The 21,745-nt window shown below is 44.0% G+C and overlaps 4 protein-coding genes across 7 annotated transcripts; 2 read left to right on the top strand and 2 right to left on the bottom strand.

Annotated features, from left to right (window-relative positions):
* Positions 1 to 133: 133 nt before the first annotated feature.
* Positions 134 to 3,026, bottom strand: LOC143488558 (dehydrogenase/reductase SDR family member 4-like). Its single transcript, XM_076987335.1, has 9 exons — positions 2,909 to 3,026; positions 2,111 to 2,226; positions 1,769 to 1,946; positions 1,570 to 1,671; positions 1,331 to 1,401; positions 1,198 to 1,249; positions 866 to 1,000; positions 646 to 701; positions 134 to 472 (listed from the first exon to the last, which is right to left on the bottom strand). The coding sequence occupies exons 2-9, from the start codon at positions 2,221 to 2,223 to the stop codon at positions 358 to 360; spliced, it is 822 nt and encodes a 273-aa protein (XP_076843450.1). The 5' UTR covers positions 2,224 to 2,226; positions 2,909 to 3,026; the 3' UTR covers positions 134 to 357.
* LOC143488611 (uncharacterized) lies at positions 2,974 to 6,264 on the top strand. The gene is made up of 8 exons (XM_076987430.1): positions 2,974 to 3,028; positions 3,070 to 3,118; positions 3,226 to 3,480; positions 3,874 to 3,995; positions 4,170 to 4,797; positions 4,958 to 5,025; positions 5,580 to 5,692; positions 5,784 to 6,264. Exons 1-8 carry the CDS (start codon positions 2,974 to 2,976, stop codon positions 5,898 to 5,900), a joined length of 1,407 nt encoding a protein of 468 aa, XP_076843545.1. The 3' UTR covers positions 5,901 to 6,264.
* Positions 6,265 to 6,342: 78 nt separating this feature from the next.
* Positions 6,343 to 9,981, bottom strand: LOC143488560 (dehydrogenase/reductase SDR family member 4-like). Of its 2 annotated transcripts, XM_076987336.1 has the most exons (9): positions 9,843 to 9,981; positions 8,381 to 8,496; positions 8,039 to 8,216; positions 7,847 to 7,945; positions 7,608 to 7,678; positions 7,469 to 7,520; positions 7,136 to 7,270; positions 6,913 to 6,968; positions 6,343 to 6,684 (listed from the first exon to the last, which is right to left on the bottom strand). In XM_076987336.1, exons 2-9 carry the CDS (start codon positions 8,491 to 8,493, stop codon positions 6,570 to 6,572), a joined length of 819 nt encoding a protein of 272 aa, XP_076843451.1. In that variant the 5' UTR covers positions 8,494 to 8,496; positions 9,843 to 9,981; the 3' UTR covers positions 6,343 to 6,569. The 2 variants fall into 2 exon arrangements, with proteins under 2 accessions (XP_076843451.1, XP_076843452.1); XM_076987337.1 differs by lacking the exon at positions 6,913 to 6,968.
* Positions 9,982 to 10,331: 350 nt separating this feature from the next.
* LOC143488623 (tripartite motif-containing protein 72-like) lies at positions 10,332 to 18,748 on the top strand. Of its 3 annotated transcripts, none has more exons than XM_076987446.1 (9): positions 10,332 to 10,458; positions 12,957 to 13,004; positions 13,093 to 13,140; positions 16,117 to 16,221; positions 16,389 to 16,427; positions 16,626 to 16,664; positions 17,469 to 17,495; positions 17,738 to 17,764; positions 18,161 to 18,748. In XM_076987446.1, the coding sequence occupies exons 2-9, from the start codon at positions 12,959 to 12,961 to the stop codon at positions 18,679 to 18,681; spliced, it is 852 nt and encodes a 283-aa protein (XP_076843561.1). In that variant the 5' UTR covers positions 10,332 to 10,458; positions 12,957 to 12,958; the 3' UTR covers positions 18,682 to 18,748. The 3 variants fall into 3 exon arrangements, with proteins under 3 accessions (XP_076843561.1, XP_076843560.1, XP_076843562.1); XM_076987445.1 differs by having other exon boundaries at positions 10,332 to 10,477; XM_076987447.1 differs by lacking the exon at positions 10,332 to 10,458 and having other exon boundaries at positions 11,593 to 13,004.
* The last annotated feature ends 2,997 nt before the right edge of the window (positions 18,749 to 21,745 follow it).

Here is a 21,745-nt window from a genome sequence, read left to right as displayed (position 1 = left end):
TTTCTTTATATGGTGTTTATTTTATTTACTCTAAATATATTGTATACTACCTAGAATGTACATGATTTTATATATTAAAAATGCCTGTTTTGTGTTACAGGTGTGTGTGATCTAATCAATGTACATTCTGTAGTTAGAAATGTATTTTTATTGTGCAGCAGTTCTCAGAATTACATCTTTGACAAAAGAATCAATTAAAAATGTGAAAAGGTTAAGTTTAGTCTTAGAGAGATTAATCAGTCAACTAAAGTTTTTATCCGTATCGGTAATTACAGAAGATATGATTACTGCATGTGGGTGGTTCCTGATTCTTTATCAAGCCAAATTAGCATTTCTTTTCCTTCTGTGTACAAACTCTTACAGTCTGCAGTTTATGCCACCTGTGACAGTGATCGTCTCTCCAGTGATGTACGAGGCGTCCTCAGAACACAGGAAAGCAATCGTTCCCCCAATGTCCTCTGGTGTTCCTAGTCTATACGAGAGGGTATTGCAAAGAATGTTGATGTCAGGCAGGATGTTGCATAAAGTTAAGTTCTTAAATACATTACTAGAACAGAATTAAACATGAATTTCTAATCAATCAATCGCAAACTAGTGCTCAACCAAAGTGCTCAAAGTTTGAACTCCAAATCCAGGTGCCTCTACCTTTTAATGCTGATTCGCTTCATAAGCTCATTTGTTGCTTCCTCATTCTGCCACAACTGTAAGACAACAATGGTTCCAGGAAAAAAAAAATGCAAATGTGATGTAGTAGCACAAGGAGTTCTGCATCTTAGAAATTAAAACGCCATTCCCGTGTCTGACTGGGTGTGTGATAATCAAGATGAACGACATGAAATGTGAAAGTCAGCGGAAGGATCCTCACAGCAGAACTGAAGCGTGTCTTGATGATTCCCGGAGCCACGCAGTTGACTCGGATGTTACTTTGAGCGAGTTCGGGAGCGAGAGCTTGCGTTAGGCCCAACAGGGCAGTCTTACTCACGCTGTACGGACCCAGCCCCTAACGAAAGGCACATAGTCACCAATATGAAACTGCAAAACGAATCTTTGGTCATTTAGCCAGTGGTGTGACACCTACTTAGCTTATCCTTTTGAAAAATATAGAACTTAATAGTAATAATCTTTATTTGTATAGTACCTTTCATACATACATGCAACTCACAGACCTTTATATTCCAGCTCTGGTCTTGTGCTCACCTGCATTGGCTGGTACCCTGCTACCGAGGACACAATCACCACTGAGCCACCCCTAAAACGGAGATGACCGGAGAATGTCACCCTTGCTGTTTAAAATCTCTGAGCGCTTTATGATTTCAGGATGTTCCCTCACCCTCTCTTCTCCATGTGAGGGACTACTTGTTTGGTCAGTAGGAACGTGGCTTTCACATTCACGTCTAATATCTGAGGAACACAAGCAGAAGATGTGAATAAGACCAACCGTCAAACCAGCAGCGAAGCTTGGACCCAGGTCAAATCGAGGGTGGCCCACCAGCAGCTGAGTTTGACCTTTGTTTGTGAATTATGTTTATGGTCTATGTTTTTCAAATCTACAAGAGCTTTGAGTTGCACCTTGCTCCAGACTTCGTCTGTGGATTCTAAGATGTTTCCAAAGAAAGGGTTCACAGCCGCATTAGAGACCAGGATGTCAATACCCCCACACTGCTCCACAGCCTGGGGAGAAAGGGTATGGTCAATTTCTTCTCCGAATATTAAAACGTGTAACATCTCCACCACCTACTTATTTTGGAGAATGAACATGCGGACTCACCATCTTGACCAGCCTCTCTCTCTCCTCCTTGTTCCCCACGTTACAGGTGGTACCAGTCACTTCAATGTTGTCGTTGCGTAACAGTGACACAGCTTTGTCCACGTTGCCTTGCCGACGGCTGCTCACGATAACGTGAGCTCCCCTCTTACCCAGTGCCTGTGCCGCAGCAAAGCCAATCCTGAAAATCAGGTCATTACGTTACGTTGCTGTTTCTCAGCTCAGGCCGACCCATTAATACATCTGCTACTGTTACAGAGAGCCATAAATCATCTACTGTGTGTACAAATCATCTACAGTAGTATAGTGAGCTCCTAAGTGACATCGTAAGGAGAAGTTTTGTACCCATCTGTGGATGCAGTAACTATAGCAACTTTTCCAGAGAGGCTGCAGTGAGACATCGTTCTTGCAGCACTGATGGGACTGGTGATAAGGGTTTTAGTTACAGCTCTCAACATTACCTAGAAATAAATCACAGAAAGTCAATATTTTAATGTGTTAGGAGAATTACCTGTGATGTCTTTCATGACTTTAATTAAGTTAATTATTTTAATCCATATGCGTGACTTTTTATTCAGCTCTCAATAAAATTATCATAATATTACTATTCAACTCAGGATCTGAAAATGTGTCAGACTTACTACCGTGTTCAGATGAAGACCTAGCAGTCAGCAGTCTAGACGTACTTGTCAGTATATTTAATGTGTAATAAAGGTACAAAGCTGAAGTAATCATACTAACTAAACGTTATAGGTTTTTTTTCTATAGATATGTTTAATGAACCATGATCAGTAATTTATTCTGTTTTAATAATTACTGATAAACTCCTTCGGTGATCTAGACTGGCCAGTAGGGGATAGGTTATGTGGATTAAAGGTCGCCAAAAAGCATTACTCTATAGTTCCTGCAGCTTTGCATATGTAATCATGTGCACTAGTAATCAAAGCAGCATCTATTTTGTATATTTATGCACTCAAACTGAAGACGATGTTAAAACTATGCATGTATTGGCATTTTCGGTAATGCAGAGCCTTGACTTAAATGTCGCCTACTTGGCACGTAAAAGGCTGGATCTGAAGAAATTCAACTAATATAACCGATTTCGTCGCCTACTTTCTATTTAACGGTACACACATAACTTACCTTAACTCCCGTGGCAGTTTTCTGAAGTGTCGAGTGCGCTTTGACTTATTGAACAGCGGTCGACCATGTTTGCGGATGTTGTACTCAACGCCCAACAGCTGATTGGCTACCAGTCGCTTTGTGCGCTCCCTATTGGTTATCATTGTTGTGAAACGTTCTAGGGCCGTTTCGAATCAGCAACGCCGTTAAACGGTTAACGTTAACGGACTGGTTGGACGGTCAGCTAGTTATGAGCGAGAAGCAGTTACAATTTCAGTTAATAAGATTACATGGTTGGCTATTTAATAGCACACCAGGTACTCCGATGTGCTGGGCAGCTTCACTAACCACATTTCGATCTGTGTCTGTGTCCGGTCAGGTGAAACTGTACCTGTCGCCTCCCTTCGTCTGTTGGCCCCGCCCCTAAGACTGGTATCCGCGGCCATGTGGAAGGTGATGCAGCAGCGTGACGCGATGCACTACGGGAAGCTGGAGGAGTTCGTGACATCAGTATCGGAGACGGTACCTGGACTGCTGATTTACAGACATCAGGCAAAGCTGGTCGTGGGTTTGCAGGCGCGGCTGAGGACGAGGCCCGGTTTTGTCTTTTCCTGTCCTGTCTGTACCACACAATCAAGTCCAGTAGTTGAATGGTCTTGTGACTTGAGTCTACTATGATGATACATATATATATATATGCGCGCCGTTCTGCAGTTCAGTTCTGGGAAAACATCCATCATACTGACCTAAGCATCATCTTCCCCTACGTCAAGCCAGACCGTAACCGGCAGAGATCAGTCACCAATCAATATATAAAAAGACATTGCCCATCAGAGTTCTAACTGTAAACAGTTACAGAACAGTCTGACATTTTTTATATATCTAAGAACCCAGACGTGAAGGGCTAAGCTAAATGTACACTTGACTTTTTCCACTAATGCTGCATCAGTGTGGTGCTACAGTGAGTGTTCTGCACTCTGCTTCAGTTGGTGGTGTCTCGCTGGCGCCCCTGCAGTCCTGGAAGAGTGTGCGCGTGCTGCGTCTCAGCCACAGCTCCTCAGGACTCTGCTGAAGCACGAGAGATGCTTGGGCCACCTGGACCCAGCTGGTGAGCGCAGTGAGGACATGAGTGATTTGTCTCAGGTCAAAACGTTTGTGTAGAACAAAATGACGTGGTGCCTTTTCTGATTGTATTTTTTTCTCTGTTTCTCTTTGTCTGTGTCTTCCCACAACACCATTTTCCCTGTTGTCGTTTGCATCACACGGGTGGTTGCACCCTCAGCATCTATTCCCTCGTCCACCGGAGATTCCATTTTATCTTCCCTTTCCTTACCTCCTTCTGGCAGAGTACAACACCCATCCCACCAATCAGGATCTACAACAGCAGCAAACTGGGTCCCGAGTCCTGGCCTATCAACACAGAGATCGAAAATTGGGCAGAGGAGAGAAACTAGACCACCAATCGCACCTGTTATTGGCTCGATATCTGGTGAAGACCTCCCACAAAGCACTCCAGCCAATGACAACACAGTATCTATTTTGGAACAGGACACCACCAGGAAAGAATTGTGTGGAGACAGAAAAAGAAGAGATGGGCTCGATGACCCCTGTAAGGCTTCCAAGGCAACACCAGGCGGCAGCTCACCGGGAGACAGTGGCCCGCCTTCTAACCTTTCTTCCTGTATGAAGTGTGAGCTTCGAGTCGTCGTCACACGACTGGATATCAGAGATGTCACTCAACCCGTGCTGTTGAACGCCTCGGTCAGTGAGGAACAGGCTACAAAGTCTCCAAGAGACCAAGCCATCAACGGTGTGTCCAGAGGAAGAAATGGTAACAGAGTGACCCGGAAAAGGAAGCTCAGTAACATGTTGACCCTCCAGAAGCACCTGAGCAGTGTGACCGATCAGCAGTAAGGGGAACTTCTCTTAAGTGTTTTCTGCATTAGATGATAACTGAGATAACAATAAATAAAGAACCGTTTAATACAAATGTTAGTAGTGTTCTGTGATATTTAACATTGTGTTGTGTCCCAAGTAACATTAACTGCCTATTGTATCCCCCCCATGTAGAACCTCTGCTGTCTCTCCTATCATACCTCTTGTAACTAAGGAAGTCCAAGTAAGGATGGCTAGTTCAGGTATAAGAATCCACAGCAGTTCTCCCACCACTAGATTAAGATTTTACTAAGTCGGAAAACTCGAAGTTGATTTGAGTGAATGACACAGTGTGATCTCTGTCTAAAATCTACCTAATGGCATCTTGTATCTTGACATGGAGAATGCTCCCCCGTTTAACTCCTGTCAATCTTTCTTTCAATTTATCAATATAGAAAAATCTATTCATTTTACAACTCGTTTGTTTCATCGTTAAATAGCAAGATGAGCATAATACTCCTGGTAAGGTGGTATAAATGATTTAGGTTACTAGTTTGTTTCTGTTTATGATCTGTTTCAGTTGGTATAGGGTCAAAGATTTTGTTACCATCATTTCCCAGTTGAAACTAAATCTGTCGATTCATTAAGCAGTCACATCTTCACATTGCTTTTCCTGATTTTAACCTCATTATATTTTAGCAAAATCGTCTACAGTTCATTTATAAAGAGCTCAAGAACTGAGTTCATGTTTTTCACAATTACACAAAACTGCAAAAATCAAATTAAAGCCATGTATATTTCTCAATGTTCTACATAGCTACTATTGATCAATCTTATATTCCTTCTGAAAGGAACTCTTCTCGAAATCAAGCCACTGAAGACATTATTATTGATTCAGAAGATGAAGCTATTCAGAATGTGAAAGGAAGGGTAAGTCTTATATTAATATTTTACTACAGTGCTTTATACAACACAGACAGCTAGTGTATTCACATCCGTGATGACATTCATTTTCTTGCAGCTATTTAAGAAGTGTTACTCCAAGACCAAGAACAACACGTACGTTCCCACCCTGCTGGAGTTCTGGCGTCGTCCATTCTACCGTGACCTGGTGTCTCCAGGGAACGGGAGCAGATGAGATCATGTGATGGACGTTCATGTTATCGCCTTAGGATTCAGGGTCGTAGGCAGGTGTGCCATCCCTGATACAGTCTTTTATTTCTTTATATCTGGTGCTGGTCAGTGAGCAGGAAGCATAAATGAAACTTTTATATAAACTTTAAAAGTTTTGATTTTAAACAGAAATTATGGAATTGTCCTTTTTGCACTTTGCTACATATTATAGATTTATAGTCAGTACAGCTAAATACAGGTATTTTACTTTATAATAAACATTGTTTGTTTTCCAAACATTGCATACAAGAGCAGGTCTATTTTTCTATGGTCTTTTAGTTATTTTATATGGTTTTTATTTTATTTACTCTAAATGTTGTATACTACCTAGAATGTACGTGATTTTATATATTAAAAATGCCTGTTTTGTGTTACAGGTGTGTGTGATCTAATCAATGTACATTCTGTAGTTAGAAATGTATTTTTATTGTGCAGCAGTTCTCAGAATTACATCTTTGACAAAAGAATCCATTAAAAATGTGAAAAGGTTAAGTTTAGTCTTAGAGAGATTAATCAGTCAACTAAAGTTTTTATCCGTATCGGTAATTACAGAAGATATGATTACTGCATGTGGGTGGTTCCTGATTCTTTATCAAGCCAAATTAGCATTTCTTTTCCTTCTGTGTACAAACTCTTACAGTCTGCAGTTTACGCCACCTGTGACCGTGATCGTCTCTCCAGTGATGTACGAGGCGTCCTCAGAACACAGGAAAGCAATCGTTCCCCCAATGTCCTCTGGTGTTCCTAGTCTATACGAGAGGGTATTGCAAAGAATGTTAATGTCAGTCAGGGTGTTGCATAAAGTTGAGTTCTTAAATACATTACTACAACAGAATTAAACATGAATTCCAAATCAATCATTCGCAAACTAGCCACATAATTCTGTCTTTTAAAAATGATTTCCTCCAAACCCAAATGTTCCAGTTGCAACCAAACACAGTGCTCAAAGTTTGAACTCCAAATCCAGGTGCCTCTACCTTTTAATGCTGAGTCGCTTCATAAAATCATTTATTATTTCTTCATTCTGCCACAACTGTAAGACAACAATGGTTCCAGAAAAAAAAACGCAAATGTGGTGATGTAGTAGCACAAGGAGTTCTGCATCTTAGAAATTAAAACGCCATTCCCGTGTCTGACTAGGTGTGTGATAATCAAGATGAACGAGATATGAAATGTGAAAGTCAGCGGAAGGATCCTCACAACAGAACTGAAGCGTGTCTTGATGATTCCCGGAGCCACGCCGTTGACTCGGATGTTACTTTGAGCGAGTTCGGGAGCGAGAGCTTGCGTTAGGCCCAACAGGGCAGTCTTACTCACGTTGTACGCACCCAGCCCCTAACGAAAGGCACATAAATCACTAACATGAAACTGCAAAACAAATATTTGGTCATTTAGCCAGTGGTGTGACATCTACTTAGCTTATCCTTTTGAAAAATATAGAACTTAATAGTAATAATCTTTATTTGTATAGTACCTTTCATACATACATGCAACTCACAGACCTTTATATTCCAGCTCTGGTCTTGTGCTCACCTGGATTGGCTGGTACCCTGCTACCGAGGACACAATCACCACTGAGCCACCCCTAAAACGGAGATGACCGGAGAATGTCACCCTTGCTGTTTAAAATCTTTTACTCTGAGCGCTTTATGATTTCAGGATGTTCCCTCACCCTCTCTTCTCCATGTGAGGGACTACTTGTTTGGTCAGTAGGAACGTGGCTTTCACATTCACGTCTAATATCTGAGGAACACAAGCAGAAGATGTGAATAAGACCAACCGTCAAACCAGCAGCGAAGCTTGGGCCCAGGTCAAATCGAGGGTGGCCCACCAGCAGCTGAGTTTGACCTTTGTTTGTGAATTATGTTTATGGTCTATGTTTTTCAAATCTACAAGAGCTTTGAGCTGCACCTTGCTCCAGATTTCGTCTGTGGATTCTAAGATGTTTCCAAAGAGGTTCACAGCCGCATTAGCGACGAGGATGTCAATACCCCCACACTGCTCCACAGCCTGGGGAGAAAGGGTATGGTCAATTCTCCGAATATTAAAACGTGTAACATCTCCACCACCTACTTATTTTGGAGAATGAACATGCGGACTCACCATCTTGACCAGCTTCTCTCTCTCCTCCGTATTCCCCACGTTACAGGTGGTACCAGTCACTTCAATGTTGTCGTTGCGTAACAGTGACACAGCTTTGTCCACGTTGCCTTGCCGACGGCTGCTCACGATAACGTGAGCTCCCCTCTTACCCAGTGCCTGTGCCGCAGCAAAGCCAATCCTGAAAATCAGGTCATTACGTTACGTTGCTGTTTCTCAGCTCAGGCCGACCCATTAATACATCTGCTACTGTTACAGAGAGCCATAAATCATCTACTGTGTGTACAAATCATCTACAGTAGTATAGTGAGCTCCTAAGTGACATCGTAAGGAGAAGTTTTGTACCCATCTGTGGATGCAGTAACTATAGCAACTTTTCCAGAGAGGCTGCAGTGAGACATCGTTCTTGCAGCACTGATGGGACTGGTGATAAGGGTTTTAGTTACAGCTCTCAACATTATCTAGAAATAAATCACAGAAAGTCAATATTTTATGTTATGAGAATGATCCGTGATGTCTTTCATGTGTCACGGTGACAGTCCCGGACCCTTCCCTGTGGGCGTGCCGCTACGTTGTCTGCGTGTCGCTATGTCCATGTTTGTACTTCCGTGGGTGTGGGTTGTTCGTGAGCGTGTTCGTAGTCGCACCTGTGCCTTGTCTCGTGATCACGAGGGTTTGTGTTAATCACCTATTTAATGTGCGTTCGCGCAGTGTCTTGTGCTCGTCTTTGTCTAAAGTTTCGTGTCAGCGTGAGTGTGTGTGTATACTGCTGGCGCTCCGCCCGGAGCTTACACGTCTGTCAATAAACGTTGGATGTTCGCCGTAAACGTCGTGGTGTCTGCCTCCTACACCCGCCGTTACATCATGACTAAAATTAAGTTAATTATTTAAATCCATGGGCGTGACTTTTTATTCAGCTCTCAAGAGCTCAACAAATTATTGCTCTCCAATAAAATGATCATAATATTGCTATTCAACTCAGGATCTGAAAATGTGTCAGACTTACTACCGTGTTCAGATGAAGACCTAGCAGTCAGCAGTCTAGACGTGCTTGTCAGTATATTTAATGTGATGTGTAATAAAGGTACAAAGCTGAAGCAACCACACTAACTAAACGTTATAGGGTTTTTCTATAGATGTTTCATGAACCAGATCAGTAACTTATTCTGTTTTAATAATTGCTGATAAACTCATTCGGTGATCTAGACTGGCCAGTAGGGGATAGGTTATGTGGGTTAAAGGTCGCCACAAAAGCATTACTCTATGGGGTAATCAACTATATTTTACCGCGGTCCAAATTTGGCAGATAGCTGTGGTCCGGGGCGGCGGGGGTGGCGAACGTGATTTGTTGTGCGGGGGGTGTGCGGGGGGTGTGGCGGCGAACGTAACACTCGTGACGGAGTGTTTTGTCAATAGACCTGAAATAAATGCTCCGATTTAAAATGAATTCTCCCGTCAAAATTAAAAAATATCCAGTTAATCAGGAATGAGATTGGGTCCGGACAGGACTGCGTTCGGGTCCGGATCTGGACCGCCAGTTGGTGACCTCTGTCTATAGTTCCAGCAGCTTTGCAGATGTAACTGCTCTAGTAAACATAGCAGCATCTATTTTGTATATTTATGCACTCAAACTGATGACGATGTTACAACGATGCATGTATTGGCATTGTTGGTAATGCAGAGCCTTGACTTAAATACAAACGCCTTGTCGCCTACTTAGCACGTAAAAGGTTGGATCTGAAGAAATTCAACTAATATAACCGATTTCGTCGCCTACTTTCTATTCAACGGTACACACATAACTTACCTTAACTCTTGTGGCAGCTTTCTGAAGTGTCAAGTGCGCTTTGCTGACTTATTGAACAGCGGTGGGCCATGTTTGCGGATGTTGTACTCAACCCCCAACAGCTGATTGGGTAACAGTCGCTTTGTGCACTCCCCATTGGTTACTATTGTAGTGAAACGTAATTAATATTCGTGATATTTAAATAGCGTTCCTAATAGTGATGGGAATATCGGCTCTTTTTAGGGATCCGGATCTTTTGGCTCAGCTCCTCATAGAGTCGGCTCTTTCGGCTCCCAAATGACTCCTTATTTGAGCGGGTGGCGAACGTAATTTGTTGACGGAGGGGTGGCGAACGTACTTTGTTGACGGGGGGGGGGGGGGGGGGGGGGGGTCTTGGAGGGGAACCAGCTCTCGTTGTTCACTTAAGAGCCGGCTCTTTGAACCGGTTCGTTCGCGACCGACACATCACTAGTTCCTAACGTTCTAGGGCCGTTTCGAATCAGAAACGCCGTTAAACGGTTAACGTTAACGGACTGGTTGGACGGTCAGCTAGTTATGAGCGAGAAGCAGTTACAGCTCTTAAAACTGTAGTACGCTTCGCGAGGTTTGGTTTTTATTTTTGTGTGCATAAGAAAAGGTTGTTATTCCAAACATTGGTAATATTTAAATTCTGCTTTACCTAAAATGTAACGTACATGACAGATTTTATAGGGTTAGGGTTGTTAGGGTTAAGGTTTAGTAAAAGAGTCTAGGGTCTCTTGCAAAAGAAGTTGTTAACTAATATTAGTTATAAGATTAGATAACCAGGTATATCAATCAATCAATCAAAGTTTATTTGTATAGCGCTTTTCACAACACATGTTGTCACAAAGCGCCTTACAGGATTTAAAAGGTTAACAATACTACGGGTCCAGAACCATAATGAGCAAGCCAAGGGCGACAGTGGCGAGGAAAAACTCCCTAAGATAGTGGGGAATAGGAAGAAACCTCGGGAGAACCAAGACTCAAAAGGGGAACCCATCCTCCATTGGGCGGCCCGTTAACACACAGATTACACAAAATACAGACAAATACACAAGTCACACACAAATCACACAATCAGACTAAGTAAAGGTAAAAATGAAAGTTCTGGGTTATGATATTGTCACTGTAAATGTCTGTTGATGAACGCCAGGCTTTCATTCCGTGTCGGAGCAGCGATGCTGGTATTGTAGGCTCCGACTGCAATGTTACTCTCCAGGTGAACCTCGGAGAAAAGATACGAGATGTAGTAAATATGTAACAGATTAATCAAAGGCCAAACTAAACAGATGAGTCTTTAATCGAGTTTTAAACATTGAGACTGTGTCTGAGTCCCGAATAGAGGCAGGAAGATTATTCCACAATTGTGGAGCTTTAAAAGAAAAGGCTCTTCCACCTGCTGTGATCTTTTTGATCCTAGGAACAGTTAATAACCCTGCGTCCTGCGAGCGAAGTGAACGCGCTGGGTTATATTGTTCAATAAGTTCACTAAGATAGTCTGGAGCTAAGCCATGCAGCGTTTTATATGTTAATAAAAGTATTTTATAGTCAATACGGAATCTAATTGGCAGCCAGTGTAATGACGATAGTACGGGACTAATGTGATCAAACTTTTTAGTTTTTGTTAAAACTCGTGCTGCTGCGTTCTGAACCAGCTGGAGTTTGTTTATCGATTTACCAGAACATCCAGCTAGGAGACTGTTGCAATAATCTAAAGGAGAGGATATGATGAATGCATGGATTAGTTTTTCTGCATCACTAATATTTAATATGTTTCTAATTTTGGCAATGTTGCGCAAGTGAAAGAACGCTACCCTAGTTATATTATTAATATGTGTATCGAACGAAAGATCTGGGTCTATTGTGACGCCCAAGTTCTTTACCTCTGCGCTGGGGGTTATAGTAAAAGAATGTAGATTCAATGCTGCATTATGTATCTTGTCTCTCGCAGCCCTAGACCCAACTATTATCAATTCTGTTTTATCGGCATTTAGTGCTAGAAAGTTACACGCCATCCAATGTTTTATCTCTTCTACACATTTCTCAATCTTACTGTTTGCGCCTAAATCATCGGGTTTTGCCGATAAATACAGCTGAGTGTCGTCTGCGTAGGAATGGAAACTGATGTCATGCTTATGCATAATTTCGCCTAAGGGTAACATGTACAGTGTGAATAGAAGTGGTCCTAGGACTGTCCCTTGTGGGACACCATATTTAACCTGCACAGATTTAGAGGTTTTATTATTAACACTTACACATTGGAAGCGGTCAGTTAAATATGATCTAAACCAGGAGAGTGCGACTCCTTTAATACCTACTGTGTTTTCTAGTCTATCCAGCAAAATGTTGTGGTCTACAGTATCAAAAGCTGCACTAAGATCCAACAGTATAAGGAACGAGACGAGCCCATTATCGGCCGATATTAGTAGATCATTCACTACCCTGAGTAAAGCTGTTTCAGTGCTGTGGTTTGGTCTAAATCCTGATTGGAACTTTTCATGGATACTATTTGATTGGAGATAGTGGTTTAACTGATAGGAAACTGCTTTTTCTAAAATTTTAGAGATAAATGGGAGATTAGAAATGGGTCTATAGTTGGCTAAAATCTGCGGATCGAGATTCTGTTTTTTAATCAAGGGTCTAATTACGGCGCATTTTAATTGTTTGGGCATGTAACCTAGGTTAAGGGAGGAGTTAATCATATTAAGTAAGGGCCCTGCAGTGGCTGGGAGTAGGTCTTTAAATAGACGGGTTGGAACTGGGTCAAATGTACATGATGTAGGCTTAGACGAATTAATCAGTGTTGTGAGCTCTTTTTGCGATATGGGATTGAAGATATTTAGCTCAGTAATATTTTTGGATGCATAGTTACTAATAGCTGAACTACTGGGGTTGGATTGGAGGTTAGGCTGCGATGTATTATGACTCTGTAGTCGGATATTATCTATTTTATTATTGAAAAAGTTTAAAAATTCATCGCTAGTGTGTGTAAGTGCTGTGTTAGAACTAGTGTCGTTGATATTTCTATATGTATATATGTATATGATGAATAAACAGTGTAGTATCATTAAAAAGGTTATTAATCAAATGGATATTATTTTTTCCTCTCTATAGACATGCCAAGAGGCCGTATTACCCTAAACTCAGGGTCTGTGGCGGAGGGTAATTTATTACTTATTATTATTACAGATTATGTCATTATTAAAAGCAATAAACAAATATATCCTATTTATTTATTTATGGAATTTAGGTGGTAATAGAATTGCACTGCAAGAAATACAACTTCAAAATACAGAAGGTAAACAATGCTTGGAACCTGTAACGTGGCTCGCGCCACGGAGCGAGAGGACGGACACAAGTGCTGAGAAGAGCGAGATTTATTCAGGGGAATACCGTATTCATCGTCGGATAGCCAGGCAGGGTCGATAGCAGGAGGGCAGTCCGTGAAACAAGCAAAGACAGGCATTACAAAGACAGGGAGCACGGGTAACGGGGGAAACACGAATACGGTCAGGTACAGAAACAGCGAAGAAACAGACACGATCACAAATCAAATTCAAAATACCGGACGAAGGACAAGGGAGACTCAGGGGCTTATATGCACAGACATTAAACAAGGGGCAGGTGATGACAATGACACAGGGGCGTGGTAACAAACGAGGAATCAAAACCAACGAGCAGGGCGGGACAAACAGGCAGGGAACACGGACATGAGGGAACCCAGAGTGACAGCTACGAGAGGGGGCGTTGCCCTACGTGACAGAACCCCCCCTCAAAGCGTGCCACTCTGGGGCACGCAAGGGCAGACAGGACAGGGACAGCGGACACAGGACAGACCGGAGGAACAGACAGGGGGAAAGCAGGGCATGGAGACCGGGGCACGGCAGGGACAGGGGGACCAGAGATGGGCCAGGAGCCGGGCCGGGGCACGGCCACACAGGCAGGGACCGGGCGAGGCACGGGAGGAGGACTGGACAGGACAGGACAGGGGACAGACACGGGAGTTGGGCCAGAGGACAGGGCAGAGGAGAACACGGAGGCAAAGACAGCATGAACAACAGAGACGGGCACAGGCACAAGGTGGGTGACGACTTGGGGAACAGACACGGGGACCGGGACAGAGACGACACCACAGGAAACAGACACGGGAACAGGAACACAGACCTTGACAGACATAACCACGGGGACAGGGACCAAAACAAAACCAGGGATGGAACACGGGAGCAAGGGGAACACAGGCACAGAGGCAGGAACACGGGGCGGAGCAGACAACACACTGAGTCCAAGCCCACGCGTGGGCAGCACAGTCTCTGGGGCGACAGGTGCGGCCGGGCGGCAGGCAGCGGGAACAGGAGCCGGCAGACAGGCAGCGGGAACAGGCAGGGTCCGCTGGCGTGCAGCGGGAACAGGCAGGGTCCGCTGGCGGGCAGCGGGAACAGGCAGGGTCCGCTGGCGGGCAGCGGGAACAGGCAGGGTCCGCTGGCGGGCAGCGGGAACAGGCAGGGTCCGCTGGCGGGCAGCGGGAACAGGAGCCGGCGTGGACGACCTCTCCAGGGTCGCGGGGACAGGAACCGGCGTGGACGACCTCTCCAGGGTCGCGGGGACAGGAACCGGCGTGGACGACCTCTCCAGGGTCGCGGGGACAGGAACCGGCGTGGACGACCACTCCTGGGTCGCGGGGACAGGAACCGGCGTGGACGACCACTCCTGGGTCGCGGGGACAGGAACCGGCGCGGACTGCCGACGGGCAGCGGGAACTGGAACAGGCGTGGACTGCCGACGGGCAGCGGGAACTGGAACAGGCGTGGACTGCCGACGGGCAGCGGGAACGGGAACAGGCGTGGACTGCCGACGGGCAGCGGGGACAGGAACCGACGTGGATTGCCTACGGGCAGCGGGGACAGGAACCTGGGGTGAGGAGATGCGCTCGGGGGGCGTGTACGCCAAGCCGACGTCCTCGGGGGGCGTGTACGCCAAGCCGACGTCCTCGGGGGGCGTGTACGCCAAGCCGACGTCCTCGGGGGGCGTGTCCGCCATACTGACGTCATCGGGGGGCGTGTCCGCCATACTGACGTCATCGGGGGGCGTGTCCGCCATACTGACGTCATCGGGGGGCGTGTCCGCCGCGCTGACGTCCTCCGGGTTCCGAGCCGGCCACTCCTGGGGTGAGTGGCTAGTACTCCCCCCCAAAAAATTATTTGGGAGCCTTAGGGGAGCGGCTTCCGGGATCATCGGAGGGAGGTCTGCGTCACTGGGGTCCTGGGCGAGCCTGGAAGAACACACAGACACAGAAGCCTCTCGGTTGCTCTCTCTGCGACGGCTCCGCCTCCTCCGAGGCGTCGGGAGCTCGCAGTGGCCACCGAGAGCAAACCGAGGGTTAAGCCAACGCTCGTCTGTGCGCTCATTCCGTCTGCCCGCTGCTTGCACCACAGGTTGCTCACGCCTGTGGTGTTCGCCAAGCCGGGCAGACACGTAGCGCTCAATAGGAGTCTCGTCGCGAAAGCCAGTTAAAAGTGACTGCACTTTCTTCTGTGAGCGACGAGACTTCCTTGTTCCCACAACGCCAGGGGTATTCCTGTCTCTGGTTTGTTCGCACTGAAATACCGGAGAGTCTAACCGGATTAAACCAGCCGACATCCATTCACAGTGTTTGAACTCACCAGAGTCTCGCTCTCTCGCGGTGTCCTTACGGGGTCCGGTATTATGTAACGTGGCTCGCGCCACGGAGCGAGAGGACGGACACAAGTGCTGAGAAGAGCGAGATTTATTCAGGGGAATACCGTATTCATCGTCGGATAGCCAGGCAGGGTCGATAGCAGGAGGGCAGTCCGTGAAACAAGCAAAGACAGGCATTACAAAGACAGGGAGCACGGGTAACGGGGGAAACACGAATACGGTCAGGTACAGAAACAGCGAAGAAACAGACACGATCACAAATCAAATTCAAAATACCGGACGAAGGACAAGGGAGACTCAGGGGCTTATATGCACAGACATTAAACAAGGGGCAGGTGATGACAATGACACAGGGGCGTGGTAACAAACGAGGAATCAAAACCAACGAGCAGGGCGGGACAAACAGGCAGGGAACACGGACATGAGGGAACCCAGAGTGACAGCTACGAGAGGGGGCGTTGCCCTACGTGACAGAACCTAACAAATCAATGTGTTTACAGAAAGTAGCCCTTCTTTGGAAATGAAGCAAACTAATTATAAAGACCCACGTTCAGGCTTTTTTTAAACAAAATTATACTTTGTTTTCTGGCACTGGCAGTTAACACTGAGGCCGTGATCACTCTGCGCAAGCGTACATTCATAGTACTCACCTTGACTAGTGCTGTCACCATACTCTCTCTCCTGGGTGGCCTGGTCATAACTGGTGAGTGGGAAATTTGTGTTTCAGAGTCATTTTTAAAGCAAATTAATACACTGTCTTATAAACCTCATGGGTGGCAAACAGAAGTTATGCGTTTCCTGCTGTTTATCAGGTTTATTGTATTGTCATATTGAATAATCTTCAAAACTACATTTTCCTTCTTTCAACAGCATATAAATTAACTGAAATTAGTAATCTGCTTAATTCAGGTGAATATTACTCTTCATTATATGATAAACCTATATGTACATTCATACAATCTGTTACATTCAGGCATACACAATGTAGATTAATTTTCTCTATCTGCCTGGGTATCTAAAATATATAAAGGATATGCGTGAATGTGTTCCAGAAGAATAATTTTATGCCAGTTCAGCACTGGTTTAAAGACGTATTGCTCTTTTCAGGACTAACAAAAGCTCAGAAGGAGTTTCCAAGTCTGTCAAGTACGTATTTACAGTAGAGATTTGTTTGTTTATTTATTTGTTGTAATCAACATTCTTATATATGCTATGCAGCGGTCCTTTGTCATATTCACTCGAGTGTTTTTCTGCTTAACTGTAACGTTTCAAGGGGGACAGGCGTGACGCAATTGCAAATTTAGTGAGATTTATTGAATACAACAAGAGACAGACTAGACTGACAAGACTACAAAAGGCACAGGGGAATTTACTTAATAAAACCAATAACAAAGAGATGGCAAAACAGAATAACAAAGCAACAGAACTACTCTTAACTAATATGAAGAACACATACACATAGCCGTATCACAGGACTAGAAACCAAGGAGGATGAAACGAACATAAGGCTCAGGGTTGTATACTCTGGAACGGCTATGAACATAAACACAAAGCACAGGGCTGTAGACAGTAACATATGAGAGACCCAACCGAAAGACAACGACACCGAGGGGAAAAACAACCGAATACTAGGGGACCGAACAAGGAAGCTAAACAGAGAAGACACATAAGGGTAGGCAAAGCAGAGAGAGGGCAAGGAATACTTACGAAACATACACAAACCACAATGACCGACACGGGAGTGAAACAGGGGGTTTTTATACACAGAGACAAGACGGTGAAACAAGACTCAGGTGTACGAGACTGATGACGAGGGCGTGACAGACAGAGGGAGGAACGAATGGGAGCGGGGAGCTAGGCGGGCCCAGGGAGGAGGGAGGGGCTGGACGTGACATTAACCTTTGTGACTGCTGAATGATGCGGTTGAACTTGTATCATGTGTGTCCTCAGGCAAAGAAGGCATTATTCCAGACGAAGGTAAGAAAATGGTCGTTTTCAGCTAGAAAACAGCTTTCAACAATTAGTATTATTAAATGTTTCAATAATAATAATAATAATAATTAATGTGGCTAACTCCCCAACATTTTAATGTTTTCAAAGAAATTAACGTTTTCAGAAGGAATAATCCTGGAATGTGCCCTGGAATCTTTGTATAGTGCTAAGGTATGCCCTGGTGCCACACTCATCATTTGCAGTGATTTTCTCTGCTTTTTTTACAGTGTGGAGATGGATTGTGGCAGTTAAAGGTACAATTGCAACTCATATACAGCTCATGTATGCCCCATGTATATCACAAGACTTATATATCTCACACAATGCATTAGGACATGCACAAATGCTTCAGAATATTCTGAGTATTTGATTGGAGTTGAAATAAATATCTGTGCTGTAAGTAGGGGGTCACCACTATTTTGTTATAAATTTACATAGTGTAACCTTTCATTTCAAGAATCATGCAAGACATGCTGCCGTGAACAGAATAGCCACATGGCCAATAGCATACTGCAAGACCAGCCAGAGCAGTTGGTGTACAACAACTGTTCCTGAAGTCATAACAGCCAGGGAAGCTGGTACAACAACTGTTTTTGAAGAGATCGTGATTTTGCTCCTGTGCTCATGGATTTCTGTGTGTTTGTCAACAGCTGATATGACCTTTAATGCTAAATCAGCCAACTCGCTCCTCAGAGTGAGCAACAATGGCAAACGTCTCTACCAAGCCTCCCCGGGCAGCGCGCCCCTCCCCCTGACGGCGGAGACCTACCTGACGTGCATCTGTGTCTCATCAAAGGTCTCCTTGAACACAAGGGCCTATTTTGAAGTTGAAGTGATGCGAACCATGTCGTGGACTTTGGGGTTACGCGCGCAGTCCTTCGATGCAGATAACAACCATGATTCTGATCCTGCTAGTGGCATCTGGACAATTGCTTCAGCAGATGGTAAAATAGTAATTAACGATGGTGAGGCCATCCCAACACCTCACGCCACTCCCCGTAGGCTGGGACTGTACCTCGACTACAAACGAGGTCAGCTGTCCTTCTACGACACGGCCACTAGACTTCACTTACATACCTATCTGGCCTCCTTCAGAGAAAAGCTTCTTTTTTATGCAGCTGTGCATGTTGGGATTGAAGAGAACCATTATCCATTAATGTCTTTTTCTTAATCTTATTTATATGATGTATACACCTGATAGCATTATTAAAGCTACTTTAAATAAAAGGTACTGTTGAATAAATTGTATGAATAGTGTAATATAGTGTTTTTAGCACTGTGGGCTAGTTTAAACAACCATTTGGGGGGAAAACAGTACATGCTTCCAGAGCTTCAGAACTGTCACAAACACACAGGGTGCAGAGATTTTAAGGACAGAATTCTGAAATATATATATCAGGCACAATTATCTTCTGCCAATCAGAAACACAGAGATCAAACTACAGCATATTACAAGTGCCAGCCACATCTAAAATGAAGGTATTTCCATAGGGAATGTTAGTGCTAACAGAGGGATTGAGGTAGTCAAGAACATTATACTGTGATATTTACTAATAAATAGTAGGCCTATTATTTACTGGTGGTGGGGTAATGACCCATTATGGCAGCTTCAGTAATTGGTTAATTCGTTTGCTCGTTTTGGTAGTGTATTTACTGGGGTCAGAAATCTCTTACCCGTGAAAAATAAATAAATAAGCAGAAATGACCAAAATGGCTTTTTTAGTGGAGTTACTTGCTACCAACATTTAGCATACTCAAATGGTTTCCCATGAGATGTACTACAACTAACACAGTGCAATTAAGTTGCTATGGTCTAAGTAAGTGGAATTCATAAGGACCTCCAAGGTGTATGGTTATACAACCCTCTTTTCTAATAGGTTCTCCAGCCTTCACAAACAAGTTAAGACAGTGTGAAATATAAGAAAGCGTATTCTAAAAATGGTACGTGGCAGAAACTAGTCCAGAAACACAAGAGCATACATGTATACATACAGATACATATATTAATACTTATACATCAACAATGTGTAACATACCTAAATCTTTATATATATATATATAAACATTTATTTATTTATTTATATAATATATAATGTTTTTAGGTAAATTGTCATTGTTCATGGAGTTGTCCGTTAGGGGGCAAACTTTCATTCGGTAAGAGAAGAGGGGAGCGAGCGTTTGCTTTCGCGACTGTAATTCAAAACCGAGTCCCCCGTATGTATCCTATAGAAGGCCAGGGTAGGGCTAAGCGAGAACCGTAGCAAATTAAGCACAAAAAATAGCAGTCGCCCCAGCCACGCTGTTTCCAGGAATATGTTTTCTTTCCTCATCACTTTTGGTAGTTTAAGCACAGCAACGTGACGGTAAGATCTCAGTTTTCTTTATCTTGGACTCATTTTTAGCAGGGTATTCGAGGTTATAACGCCTGTCTTTGTGCTGAAAATTAAATGCACGTTATTCAGGGATATTATAGTAGAGCCTAAACGCTGGTGAAACATCTTTAAATCTGATTACAATGTTAATGTTCCCTGTTGAAATTTCCACTGGTTTGATATCCATCTGATATCAACGTAATAGCCTATGTTGTAATGGGGTTTCTGGGGTAGAAAACGAAACGTGGCTGCACAGCGTCAAAACCCCAAGGAGAATAATTCCATGATCAGGCTAAATATTAATTAATTCTTCGTTATTTTATTGACATATTGTCCTACAAAAGGAGAGGGTCTTGTGCCTTAATCAGTCTAGCTATGAGATTACCATTTTATCGTTAAACGACTAAGAAATTACTAAAGAGAATATGTATCTTTTACGACTTTTGTCATGAAATAATGTAATTTAAGCGATTTCTCGAATATGGCCGCAGAGTGAAACTGTTATTATCGTGATATTACTAATATGAGATCGTTAAATGTTTTGGGGAAATTCAATTGGCTGACAGCAAACGCTTTAGAGTTGTGGTTTAGAGATTGTTCCTTTTAGCTCTGCTTTGCCCTCCCTGGTTAGACTGGTTTTTTGTTAATTACAGAAGCTCATCTGGAGATCCTGACAAAGTCAATATTATGAGCATGGGGTGGAGCCTGAACAAATTATGACAAAAGCTGAAAATTATTTAAACACCAGTAGACCTAACAATATTTCAATTCACCAGGTTTACGGTGGGAGAGGACACAATGCATGACCATGCACAGGAGGCTGAGAAAACCCACTCTGATGTGAAGACGACTCTGTTGGATGTGAGAAAAAGTCGATTTTAGACAACTTGCCATTGGGACATCTGAATCAAACCTCTGAGGCCTGCATTCTGTGCTCATGGGTCACACTCTTCAGAGCTGAACGGGACAACGCTTCGAGGAGGAATCAGCACACACCCCGCCTGAGCATTACCCCGCACAGCTGGTGGCAGTCATGTCCCTCTCTGTGAGTGTGCGAATGTTTCTGATCCAACTTCCTTAAAGATGCGGCAGTGTGGCACGTAGGCTGTGATATTTAAGAGTCATCACTGCAAATCCTGCGTTGTCCAGACCAGTAGTGCTAAAGGCCCTCTGGGACAATGGAGGAGGGGCATTTGGGGCTCAGCTTGTCCCAGAGTAGTTAGTCCCCCAGGAGGGAGATAGAGAGAGGGAGGGAGAGAGAGAGAGGGGGGTAAAGGCTGAGCGCATGACAAAAGAGCCTGAAACTGAGGGACAGATGTTGAACCCCTCCCCCGCCCGTTTTTCTCATAATCATCTGTTCTACATCTCTCTTTTTCCTCTGTCTTTCCTCATCCTTCATTTACTCATGCTTTTCTAGGACAACCACACGTTATGTGGCCACACTTTACTGTTAAGCTCCTTATGGTTAGGTATTGGTTCCCTTCCAATATAAAAAGTGCTTACTGTACATGTAACAAGATAACTAGATTACCTTAGTCACTGCTAGTAGCACTTACCAAACCACTACCTGTGTATCTCTCACCTGGATGATTCAATGACAGGTGGTTCCATATCACTGAGCAGCCATGAGCTATCTCCTCGATCAGCTAGACGATCATGTCAGGGAAGAGTGTATGTTAGTGGGAGGGTTTACATATGCTAATTCTGTCCCAGAAATTCTCTGGAATTTTTAATGCGACGTTTTAAAAAAAGAGCATGTATGTATCATCTGAACAACGTTGCTATCTTTGCTGTCATGAGTTGTTTTAAAATGCCCCCTTTCCTGGCTGTGCCCTGTGTGGTGGAGATGGTCTCCTGCTATTC

This window comes from Brachyhypopomus gauderio, unplaced genomic scaffold (genome assembly GCF_052324685.1).
Source record: "Brachyhypopomus gauderio isolate BG-103 unplaced genomic scaffold, BGAUD_0.2 sc52, whole genome shotgun sequence".
NCBI classification, from domain to species: Eukaryota; Metazoa; Chordata; class Actinopteri; order Gymnotiformes; family Hypopomidae; genus Brachyhypopomus; species Brachyhypopomus gauderio.
The sequence above is the reverse complement of the archived record's forward strand: the minus strand, read 5'-3'. Positions and strand labels throughout refer to the sequence as shown.

Excerpts from the sequence above, each read along its gene's own strand:
- LOC143488623 (XM_076987446.1), top strand. The coding sequence starts at position 12,959 with ATGCCAAGAGGCCGTATTACCCTAAACTCAGGGTCTGTGGCGGAGG. Across the intron at positions 13,141-16,116 it reads ACAACTTCAAAATACAGAAG|TTAACACTGAGGCCGTGATC; the intron begins GTAAACAATGCT and ends TGGCACTGGCAG. Across the intron at positions 16,665-17,468 it reads GGAGTTTCCAAGTCTGTCAA|GCAAAGAAGGCATTATTCCA; the intron begins GTACGTATTTAC and ends GTGTGTCCTCAG.
- LOC143488558 (XM_076987335.1), bottom strand. The coding sequence starts at position 2,223 with ATGTTGAGAGCTGTAACTAAAACCCTTATCACCAGTCCCATCAGTGCT. Across the intron at positions 1,672-1,768 it reads GAGAGAGGCTGGTCAAGATG|GCTGTGGAGCAGTGTGGGGG; the intron begins GTGAGTCCGCAT and ends CTTTCTCCCCAG. Across the intron at positions 1,250-1,330 it reads CCTCACATGGAGAAGAGAGG|GGGTGGCTCAGTGGTGATTG; the intron begins GTGAGGGAACAT and ends TCTCCGTTTTAG.
- LOC143488611 (XM_076987430.1), top strand. The coding sequence starts at position 2,974 with ATGTTTGCGGATGTTGTACTCAACGCCCAACAGCTGATTGGCTACCAG. Across the intron at positions 3,119-3,225 it reads CGGTTAACGTTAACGGACTG|CTTCACTAACCACATTTCGA; the intron begins GTTGGACGGTCA and ends TGTGCTGGGCAG. Across the intron at positions 5,693-5,783 it reads TTCAGAATGTGAAAGGAAGG|CTATTTAAGAAGTGTTACTC; the intron begins GTAAGTCTTATA and ends ATTTTCTTGCAG.
- LOC143488560 (XM_076987336.1), bottom strand. The coding sequence starts at position 8,493 with ATGTTGAGAGCTGTAACTAAAACCCTTATCACCAGTCCCATCAGTGCT. Across the intron at positions 8,217-8,380 it reads GTTACTGCATCCACAGATGG|GATTGGCTTTGCTGCGGCAC; the intron begins GTACAAAACTTC and ends CCTGATTTTCAG. Across the intron at positions 6,969-7,135 it reads AGACACGCTTCAGTTCTGTT|TTGTGGCAGAATGAAGAAAT; the intron begins GTGAGGATCCTT and ends GTTGTCTTACAG.